The sequence below is a fragment of the Aptenodytes forsteri genome, unplaced genomic scaffold (assembly GCF_000699145.1).
Source record: "Aptenodytes forsteri isolate BGI_AS27 unplaced genomic scaffold, ASM69914v1 Scaffold187, whole genome shotgun sequence".
NCBI classification, from domain to species: Eukaryota; Metazoa; Chordata; class Aves; order Sphenisciformes; family Spheniscidae; genus Aptenodytes; species Aptenodytes forsteri.
This window is the reverse complement of record NW_008794084.1, coordinates 81,237-92,169: the sequence shown is the minus strand read 5'-3', so window position 1 is coordinate 92,169 and position 10,933 is coordinate 81,237. Positions and strand designations below refer to the sequence as shown.

General features: G+C 49.0%; 1 protein-coding gene across 1 annotated transcript; it reads left to right on the top strand.

The window, feature by feature from the left end:
* Window positions 1-1,738: 1,738 nt before the first annotated feature.
* On the top strand, window positions 1,739-10,859 carry VPS11 (VPS11, CORVET/HOPS core subunit). The gene is made up of 15 exons (XM_009273322.2): window positions 1,739-1,885; window positions 2,075-2,210; window positions 3,263-3,426; window positions 3,529-3,776; window positions 4,184-4,385; window positions 4,664-4,815; window positions 5,775-5,961; window positions 6,371-6,514; window positions 7,023-7,211; window positions 7,526-7,687; window positions 8,162-8,301; window positions 8,611-8,813; window positions 9,352-9,523; window positions 9,634-9,856; window positions 10,569-10,859. The coding sequence occupies exons 1-15, from the start codon at window positions 1,739-1,741 to the stop codon at window positions 10,731-10,733; spliced, it is 2,634 nt and encodes an 877-aa protein (XP_009271597.1). The 3' UTR covers window positions 10,734-10,859.
* Window positions 10,860-10,933: the final 74 nt, after the last annotated feature.

Sequence of the window (10,933 nt, the reverse complement as noted above, 5' to 3'; positions counted from 1 at the left end):
ACCTATGAAACTGTATTTTGATCCACAGGTTTTCAGCCTTTGCTCTTCCAAATCTCTCCTCTCTCCTGCTGCGGGGTAGAGGGGGCTTAGCTGCCAGCCAGAGTGACCCTACCACACAGGCATGGGATCGAGGTGGGTGTCTCAAGGCAGAGCCTGCAGCCGATGCTGCTTGAGGCTCTTTAGACACTACGGCACAGGGTTTTGACACATGCCTGCCTTCCCTTCCCCCTGCCGCCACCTCTGCTGAGCTTGTAGAGGTGACAACAGGCAAATGAACTTGGTCAGATTGTGCTCCTGGGCCCCACGGCATTGGGAAAGCCAGACGCAGCTGTGAAACTGAGCTGGCGTCAATGCATGGCCTGTGGCAGATGACCTCTTGATGTCAGGGAGAAGCGGGAGCTGTAGGAAGTGCTGGGTCAGAGCCTACAGCATCTCCAGTGGGGCTGCTTGTATAAAGCTCTGACACAGTGGGGGCATGGGCCCTGGCTGCACAACACCTCCCAGGGCCAAATTCCTCGGCCCTGGGCAGCACCATTCCTGCCCCGAGACCTGTTCCTGGCACAGTTTCCCATAGGTTGTAAAGAGCAGCTGGACAAAGCTGCACGCGAGCAACGGTGTTTGCAGTTATCGGTAGAAAAATTAAACAGCGGTGGAGGTGTGGGACTGGTAGCTACAACAAGGTCGTGCCATACTATAAGCTTGCCATTACTTGCTTTCTTGAAGTACCCCCCTGCTCCACTGCTGGTGGCGTGTGTGTGTGTACACGCACATGCACGCGTGAAACCGGTGCGGTACTGAACGCAGGACAGCCCTCGCAGATGTGCCCCCCCGACCAGGGCCTGCTGCGACAAGGCTGAAGCGGCGGACTCCTTTGGAGACTGCCTGGCACCTCCCGGGCCTCCTGTACCAGGCCCGGGAGCTGCTACGGCCTGCACTGGCGCCAAGCAGCCCTCGGGCGTTCTCTCCCCCCACCCGCCTGGGCGGGGCCCGGCCGCGCGCCCCTCTGCGCCCCCGCACCGGCACACGCGCGGTGCGGAGCAGCGAGCGCACCGCTGCGTGCTCCGCCTCGTGACCTGAAGGGGCGGGGAAACCGGTCACGTGACCTTTGATATATACACAGATACCATTGCCTTAGTCTATGGATTTTCAAGTAAGCAGTATCCTGACCCCTGGAATGAACAAAAGGTACCGTAGTTCTCCATCTTATGGTCAGGGGTCCTTCCAGTGACTGTACTTCAGGTATAGCAAGACTGTGCTGCGCTGGAGATGTAGACAGTGAAATACCTATTTTGAGAATACACAGTGTCTAATTCTGTGGGTCCAGGAAGCTTTGAAAATGTCAGTCAGCGAAACCACAAGAACTGCAGTGTTAAACCAAACACTGGGGCTCGGTGGGGCCGGGAGCTGCGTCGGGTCGGGCCGGGCCGGGCCGGGCCGGGGCTGCGCCGCAGGCGAGACCCTGGCGCTGTCTAGCGCGGGCACGGCTCCCGCGCGGGCTTGGGGGTACTCCGGCCGTGGGAACGCGGCGGCTTCCTGCACTTGGCTGTCCTTCACCTGGTAAGAAAAATGCCACCAGGTGTTTTGGCGCTCTTGGGTGGCTCTGCAGAAGTGTGTTTACTGTAGCCGTACCAGAGGTCAGTGAGAAGCAAGCGTTAAGGTTTTTGAGTCTGGTATGGTTGGAGATGTGGGGGTTTGGTGGTTTTTTTCCCCCTTTCTGTGCCTTAACTGTGATCTACATATGGAAGGTCAGATTTGGTTTTTGCCTCGCTCCCTTCAACTCAGTAGTTTCCAAGCTTACAAGCTAAGGGTAACACATCTGTACCAGCTGAAGCAGCACAGTATCTTGGTTTCTGTTGGTGAGGATGAAGAGGGTATTAACCCCTTGGTAAGTCAAATGACAAAGAGGGGAAAACGCACTTGTATTATGGGTCTTTCTTAAGACTACTGCGATTACCTTGGCTGACTTTTCTTACCTTAAGTAGCTTGCTCATACTGGGCACTGTTACATTTGACGCCAGGTCTCAGCTGCCTAATGCCTCACGCTTTGCTTATGCCAGACCGTCATCGTTTGTAGGTTAAAGTCTGGAACCTGGAGAAACGAGATGGTGGCAATCCTCTTTGCACACGAATTTTTCCAGCAATACCAGGTAACAAGCCCACAGTTGTATCCTGCCTAACTGTCCACGAGAATCTTAATTTCATGGCTATCGGTAAGTCAAACTGAACTGTAATAGCTTAAGAAAAACATTACGGTCCTTACTCAGATGTACGGAAGATGAATAGATAGCACAAAAATCAGCATAGAACATCCTGACGGTTTTTCTTTTCACGCAGTTTTTATGTTATTCTCCCAGAGAGATAGTGTGTCTTGCTCTGTCAGAGAGCTTGAGAAGATAAACACGTAGGGTTAGCCCGAGTCTGCATATATTACAGTAATGACTTTGATACTTAAAAGGGAAGCACATATTTTTAGTTGATGTCATTTTTCCCCACCAGTCATTTATTGAACTTAGTAAGAAATTTAGCTTCTGTTGCAGTACGGGAGAAAACACAGGTTTTTGTGATACCTAACGTTACGGAGAGATTTTTTCCAGGCGCTGTGTAGAAATCTTTCTTTAAAAGCAAAAAGCCAATTTCCCTTTTTGGATTTAAACGTTCCTTTGTAATATTGCTTGCTTAACTTCTGACAGAGTAAGAGCAGTAGTGTTGTGAGGCTACAAGCGCTTTCAGTGAGCCGGTCCCTGCACTGAAATCAAAAAGCTTTCTGTATGCGTGTTGTGGCCGTCCACTCTGGAACAACTTGCAGGACTGGGGCTGTCGGCAAGCTGTGGAAACCGTGCGTTTTACTTGCTCTTAGGAAATCTCCCTCTAGTCTTTTTACAGCATGTAGTATGTTTCAAATAAGCAAGTGAATTAAAATGATAGTTACAATTGGTGGATGAGAAGGCTTATTTGTAAAACAAAATACCGACGGACTCAAACAAAAGTAACCTGCAAGTGAGGTTTGTGTGTAGAAAGCAAGTTGAACCTTGCTGAACAGTGACATCCTGTGTGCAGTCGGGTGACGGCTCTGAACTGTAATGGGAGTAATCGGGGGCGGTTTGGCACATACTTCCTTGACACGAGAACCCGTGGTAATCTTATTACTTAATACCTTGCTGGCAAGCAAGGTGTTGTCACTGACTGGAGCTGCCCTACCTTACGCTGCATAATACTTCAGGTGTGCCATATAAGTAACAGTTTAGTCTGTCCCCTTCACCAGGTTTTGCAGATGGGAGTGTTGTACTTACAAAAGGAGACATCACTCGAGACCGGCATAGTAAGACCCAGATCCTACATGAAGGCAGTTATCCGGTTACTGGCCTTGCTTTCCGACAGTCTGGCAAAACAACACATCTGTTTGTGGTGACTACAGAGAACATCCAGGTGGGAAGTTAATTGGAAAAAAATGAGACTCTGACTTGCAAATTGCATTGGCTTCAGAGTCTAGTTCGGAGCGATCCCCAAAACTTTGCATTTCCTCTGTAGTCTTATATGCTTTCAGTGAAAGACTATCCTCACCTGGAGCTGGACACTCATGGTTGTGGATTGCGCTGTTCGTCTCTCAGTGACCCCTCCCAGGATCTCCAGTTCATTGTGGCAGGAAACGAATGCGTGTACCTTTATCAACCAGATGAACGTGGCCCCTGCTTTGCCTTCGAGGGACAAAAGCTGATTGTTCACTGGTATCGGGGGTACCTCGTCATTGTCTCCAAGGACCGAAAGACTTCTCCAAAGTAGGGCTCCTCAGAACAGACAAGTTCTTTTCGCTCTTGCAGCTTCCTGCTTTCCCTCTTTTTCCTCCTTCCCTGCGAAGCTTTGCTCTTGGGGGCCGATTGCAACTTTGTCAGAGGTTGTTAAGATTCATCTGGCCCCGTATATCGGTTAACTTCCGTTGTGAGAGTAGCACACTCGAGCATGCTGAATGAGTGGGATTTTTTTTTCCCAGCCTTATGAATTTCTCAGTCTAACGCATAGGTGGAATTTGTGTATAAATACATGGTGTTTTGCCTGTGGGTCCGCCTAGTTTAACGGCCCAAATGAGCCCTGTTTGTCTTGCTCTCTGGACATCCCTAGTTTGCGTAGGTATCAAGAATTCAAGTTAGGCTCTCCTTGTTTTCTAAAACTTTCTTCTGCTCTCCAGGTCAGAGTTTGCTGGGAACGAGGCACAGCATTCGGACAAACAAGTCCTGAATGTGTACGACTTGTGCAACAAATTCATTGCGTACAGCTCGATCTTTGATGATATAGTGGATGTCTTAGCAGAGTGGGGTTCTCTGTATGTACTGACCAGAGATGGGAAGATTCACATACTGCAGGAGAAGGATACGCAAACCAAACTCGAGGCATGTAAATCTGTTTTGTTATTAGTGTCTGCCTTATGTCTGCAAGATTGTACTGGCTCTGCAGATTGACAAGTCGAACCATTCAGGTGAGTGAGTTACATAACAAGTGACCCGATAGCTTTTCAGCATAACCAGTGTTATAAAGCATTCGGCATTTAAAAGCCCCAGCACGTGTGTGTGTACAGCACCAAAAAGAAGAAACAACTTGCTTTCCAGGCGTATTTGAACTTTTGTGGGGTGGTATTTCCCTCATACTGCTCTTACCGTGTATTTGACAGATGCTTTTCAGAAAGAACTTATTTGAAATGGCCATTAACCTGGCCAAGAGCCACCACTTGGACAGCGATGGTTTGTCAGAGATTTTCCGGCAGTATGGCGATCATCTGTATAACAAGGGGAACCATGATGGAGCCATCCAGCAGTATATCCGGTAAGCGGGGGTCCTGTGGAGCCATGATGGTGTAGTACAGATAGGAGCTACGGAGGCCTTGATTTCTGTTTCAGCCCGGGAATAAAACCAAACCAAACCAAAAAAAAAGCATGATGTGAGGTGAAGATTTTATCAGTGGAGAGAAACATGTCAGTGAGATTAAAAGTCTCAGAAAAAGTTGCTTGAAAATTGCTCTGTACGCCTTAGGTTAAAGTTCTCCTCTTTGATCGCTTTTTAAGATGAATAATGAAGGCACATTGGGGTGGAGTGGGGCCTGATGATGTTGTTATAAACAAGGGATCCCTCTAGGTAAGATGGGTGATGTGATTTGACCATATATGGCAGTCTTCTTGGAAAATGCTTAAACAGCTTAATGCTGTTTTAAAATGTCTCGGTTTTTTTACATCTCGGAGCAGCCTGTTTTGGGGCTTACTGAAAACTTCATGTTTGGTCTCTTTAAAATGCCACAAAGTGTTAAGTTCATGTAGAACTGAAACTTTGGCGTACCGACATCTAGCGAGAGTCGGTGTGTATTTTATTGTCGACTTGCATCGTGTCAGGATAACTGTGTGGGTGTGAGCGTTTAATGCTGGCTTTGAGTTATGCGACTGAAATGAAGGAAAACGTAGCTTTTGTTCCCCCTTTTTTGGGCTTCCCAGGTAGCTGTGGTCGGAGCGTAGTCCATCTTCTCACTGCCTCCTGTAAAGGAGGATTAAGTCCTTGTGTGCTGTCAACCATCATCCTGATCGCGGCCTTTGTAGAGGGTTGTTTGCTTCACTGTGTGTGCGGATGGGTGGTCTTATGCCGTAACTAGTTGTTACTTCTGATGCGTAGCTGAGTGGTCCCAAGTGGGTTAGCGCCTGCTGAAGTTAAGGCTTCTCCATGCTCTGTTGTTAATTTCTCCATTTCTTTTAACTTACCGGGTATATGGTCTCTTGAACGTGACTCTTCCCTCCCAGAACTATAGGGAAGCTGGAACCATCTTACGTTATTCGGAAATTCCTGGACGCTCAGCGTATCCACAACCTCACTGCTTATCTGCAGACGCTCCACCTGCAGTCCCTGGCCAATGCAGACCATACCACGCTTCTGCTGAATTGCTATACCAAACTCAAAGACAGCTCCAAACTGGAGGAGTTCATTAAGGTATCGGGGGAAGGTGAAATCGTGCCAAGTTGTTATGTCATGATCATAATTAAAAAGGGGTAGTGGTGACATTGTAAGTTGGCTCCTGTGGGCCTGTTGAGAGAGAAAAGAATGGATTTGTCCCTCAGTACCCTTACCTTTGCTCCTTTACTTCCAAGCTCTTGGTTACATTCCCAGTTTGGCTGGCTTGCCGCCTGAGTCTGGAGTGTGCTGCTGGCTTTTGCCAGTGGGACTGGCAAGCTCATGAGAGGCGGTTAGACTACCTCCTTTCCGCACGTGTCACCTTGCCCTTGCGTGAGAGGTACTAAGTTGTCCCTGCTCTGGCTTTCCTCCTCTTACATAAATGATTGCTCCTTGTGGACTGTGGGAACGTTGCTGAGGGACCATCTTTCTGCTTCTGTTCGTGTAGACTAGTGAGAGCGAGGTCCGCTTTGATGTGGAAACAGCGATCAAGGTGCTTCGTCAAGCGGGGTACTACTCCCACGCTGTGTACCTGGCAGAGAAGCACGCGCATCATGAATGGTACCTCAAAATCCAGCTAGAGGACATCAAGGTGAGAGACGGTATTGCTCCCATGTTCTTATTGGGGAGAATACCACTTCTCTAGCCTCCTCTTTAGCGAGAATACCATTTCACTGACTTCTTCCCTGCGGCTACCCTGCTGATGGGACTGCTGAGGCAGCGGTAACCACACCTGCTGCTGCTCCTGTGTTGGCTTTCTGCTTTTGGCTTGTGCGGCAGACTAGGGGTGGAAATCAGAGGGGCTTATTTGTTCTGTTTCAGATGTGGCTTTTTACAGTGCCCTTTAAGAGGAGGGAGGGTCGTTAGTGAGAGATTGATCTAAATTGCACTCTCTTTCCCCTGGAGGAAAACAAGCAGGAATAGCGAACTAGGTGCTAATTCAGAGCAAACGGTGTTCAAGGCATACTTGGCAGCATGTCTTTGTTGCCTTCTGTCCTAACCTCAAAGTGGAGAGCAGAGGCCAATGTCGTGTGATTTTTTTTTTTTTTTTTTTTTTTTCTTTTTTTCTTTTTTTTTTTTTCCCCTGGCTGCCTCCACAGAACTACCAAGAGGCTTTGCGCTACATTGGAAAGCTGCCTTTTGATCAGGCAGAGAGTAACATGAAGCGGTACGGTAAAATCCTGATGCACCATGTCCCTAACGAGACCACAGAATTGCTGAAGATCCTTTGCACCGATTACCAGCCGGCGGGAGACAATGAAGGCCCTGGGATGCTAGAGGGAAAAAAGGTACGGTTTGCGTTGACTGAGAGTCGTTGCTCTCGACTAGTAACTTCATAGCAAGCGAGTGCTCCTGTGCGCCTTGTGGTGCAGGCCTGATGTTTTAGGTATAATGAGAAGCCCCGTCCTGGTGTACTGGTAGTCCCAGAGACAAGAGACCGCTTAAAGCTATTGCTCGGAACCGATTCCTGCCGTAGTCGGCATCCCGTACCGTGCTCTATCCGTCGCGTCACAGACTCTGGGAATGAGCACTCCGCACGGCACTCCGCACCAGTCTGGCTGCGACTGATCTGGGTGCTTGACTTTTTCTGGATGTGTTACAGGCTAATTCAGAGGAGTTCATTCCAGTCTTTGCAAACAACTCCCGAGAACTGAAGGCTTTTCTGGAGCACATGACTGAGGTGCAGGCTGATTCCCCGCAGGGTGTCTATGACACTTTACTGGAACTTCGACTCCAGAACTGGGCACATGAACGAGATGAGCAGGTTTGAGCTCCTCCAGCTTTGTGTTTTGAGAGGGAGATTTGGTGTCTTTGAATCCTTTTTGCATTCCTGCCAACCTGTAACCGTTCCAGATGGGCATTGATAACATGAGGCAATACATATGCTGTGCTGGACAAATGGCACATAAATGGGAAAGCAGCCTGCTAGCTGGGAGAATACTCCTTTCAGTGAGGCCAAGCTTGTTTTGTACGAATCTCATTTAAGAACAGATTGCAGACAATACAACCTCTGTGGGCAGATGTCTCTCCCACAAAAGTAGCTCTATTTGCTTGCCTAGGTCTCTGAGGATGCTGGCTGTTTGGGCAAAAGGAATCATGTCCTATTTGCTAAAAAGGAATAGAGGGCAAACAGCAAAACTGTCGTCCTCTTTGAAAGACCTGTTGGGTCTTAGTGCAAAATGTGCGCGCGGGGGTGGGGGGGGTGTTGCTCTCCCCGACCTCTCCTCCTTCTCTGTAGATCAAGGAGAAGCTGCACAGTGAAGCCCTCACCCTCCTGAAGAGTGGAAGGTTCAAAACAGTCTTTGATAAGGCCTTGGTCTTATGTCAGATGCACAATTTCAAGGATGGTGTCCTCTACCTCTATGAGCAGGGCAAACTGTGAGTGTTGCTCTTGTCTGTAGAGTCCTGTCCCTCTCCCCACCCCCTGCAGGGATTGCTGAGCCATAAACATCCCTGCCTTACAATGGTAATGACCTCTTTCGTATCTCAAGATGGGAACTGTAGATCATTGCTCAGCTGAAAATATCTTATAGTTAGAGCAGGGCAGTTACATAGAGAGTGAATGACAGACCTCTCTTGGCTTCTGTGTGAATGTCCGGGGATTGCATGGCTGGGTGAAAACCTGAGGTCCCTGGGACAGCTCGAAAGGAGCGATTGTTGCAGCTGCTGAGTCTCTTTCTCCCATAGTTTCCAACAGATCATGCACTACCACATGCAGAATGAGCAGTACAAGAAGGTGATTGAGGTGTGCGAGTTGTATGGAGACCAAGAGGCTTGTCTCTGGGAACAGGCTCTCGGCTACTTTGCGCGGAAGGAGGAGGACTGCAAAGAGTATATTGCTGCGGTGCTGAAACACATCGAGAACAAGAATCTTATGCCTCCGCTGCTTGGTAATAATGACATGTGGCACCCCAAAAACAAACCCCAAAACCCAAACTAGTTTATAGCACGCTCTGTAGATTAGAAATTTGAGAGAAGTATCGATGAAGTTTGAGCCCACCATTTGAAGCAATAACCTGCTCTATAGGGAAAAGCGATGCCAGTCACAGCTCCCTAATTAGGGAAAAAGATCTGCGGTATCAGTCGTAGAGGTGTCTATACGTGATTTCTGTTCTGTCAGTGGGGGGAGGTGAAGGGCTTGCTGAAACTCCTGCTGTGCCTTAGTGGAGAAGTTGAAATGGAATCCAGTCCACTAGATCCTTGCTTGGCCCCTTTTGGTCTGAGCTATCCAAACATGCTCCCGGTCATTCCTTTCTGGAAGAGGTCAAACTGAAATGGAGTCTTTAAACGAGCTCTCCGATTCAGCAAGAATGCTGACTGCCTTTGCTTGTAAGCGGCCTTTTACACAAAAGCTGTCTGTCCAGGTAGGATTAAGTGTAGCTGCAGTTTTTTTACTTGTGTTTAAACTAACATCTTGGTTGCTCTCAGTTGTGCAGACACTGGCTCATAACTCCACAGCCACACTGTCTGTGATTAAGGATTATCTTGTCAACAAGCTGCAGAAGCAGAGCCGCCAGATAGAGCAGGATGAGCAGAGAATTGAAAAATACCGAGAAGAAACTACAAGGATCCGCCAGGAGATCGAAGAGCTAAAAGCAAGGTGCGGGACTGTGTGCTGTCTTGTCTTATATAGGATAGAACTGTTGTTTTCTGTCATTGAGGAAAAATATACTGTCTCTCTCGCCCTTCTGCCTCCTCTCGCTCTCCCAGTCCCAAGATCTTTCAGAAGACCAAGTGTAGCATTTGCACCAGTGCCCTGGAGCTGCCTTCCGTCCACTTCCTGTGCGGTCATTCCTTCCACCAGCATTGCTTTGAAAGCTACGCTGAGAGCGATTCAGAATGTCCTACTTGCATGCCAGAAAATCGCAAAGTGATGGACATGATCCGAGCCCAGGAGCAGAAGAGAGATCTGCATGACCAGTTTCAGCACCAGGTAGGGTAACATTGCCTGTCTTACCAAGTTTAAATAGGGTTTAGATTCATTTACAGATCCCCAGAGGCTGGTAGAGAAGGGTAAGGCTGAAAGTATTTTGTAAACAAGGTTATGTTGACTGCGAATAATGAGGCATTAGGCCCTAGGGTGACTGCATTACGTGTGGGGCATAAAGAGTCCTTGATGCTCTCCGAAGATGAAAGAGAAACTATTCTCATCTGATGCTGAAATGGGTTGAGACCCATTGGTCAGTGTGACAGCTGGTCAACAAGTTGTACAGGACAAATTAAGGAGAAGGGGGAGGGAGGGAAGCTGTACGAATTGGAATGCGGACAGGACGGTGCACTTGAGGTACACCAAAAACGTTGCGTCTACATTGTGTTTCCGAGGGATGAAGTGGTGAAGTTGAAGATGGGGTATTATCTAGAACATGTTAATGCACGTGGAAACGAGAGTAGCTGAGGCAGTCACTTCTGTGTTTTAAGATAACTGTTCATTACCTTTTCGGTGCATGGCTCCAATGTAGGATTGAAACAAGAGGTGGAACGGCCAGCGGCAAAAAACCCTAGCAGAGGAGGCCGCTGATTGAACTAGCAGAATAGCCAAGGAGTGACTTGGGCCGCTGGGTCTCTATCTAATAAAGAGGCTGTAAGCGCAGGGGGTGAAAGGGGGCTGGAGGCTTTTGCTGATGCTGCTGCTTTGTGTCCGGCAGCTCAAGTGTTCCAACGATGGCTTCTCCGTTGTAGCCGACTACTTTGGTCGAGGCGTCTTCAATAAGCTCACCCTCATCACGGACTTGCCCTCGGGAAAGGCTGCTACGACTATTGAGGCTGGCCTGCAGCGGGAGCTGCTCGTCCACACCAAGCGCAGTACCTGACTCCGTGCCGTGTCCCTGCCCGCCCTCTCGGGTTGTACGGGGTTTCCCCCCCGTGTCCTCGGGCAACCCGGACGCGGGCTTCACCCTGTTCTGTCCCTCAGCCCCCCAATAAACTGGACTAGCTGAGCGGTGCGCTGGGTGTGCGGGCCCCCCCCCGGGCTTCTTCAGCGCCCCGGCCGGTACGCCGTGGGGGCGGGGGC

Excerpts from the sequence above, each read along its gene's own strand:
- VPS11 (XM_009273322.2), top strand. The coding sequence starts at position 1,739 with ATGGAAGGTCAGATTTGGTTTTTGCCTCGCTCCCTTCAACTCAGTAGT. Across the intron at positions 4,816-5,774 it reads GCCATCCAGCAGTATATCCG|AACTATAGGGAAGCTGGAAC; the intron begins GTAAGCGGGGGT and ends CTTCCCTCCCAG. Across the intron at positions 9,857-10,568 it reads ATGACCAGTTTCAGCACCAG|CTCAAGTGTTCCAACGATGG; the intron begins GTAGGGTAACAT and ends TGTGTCCGGCAG.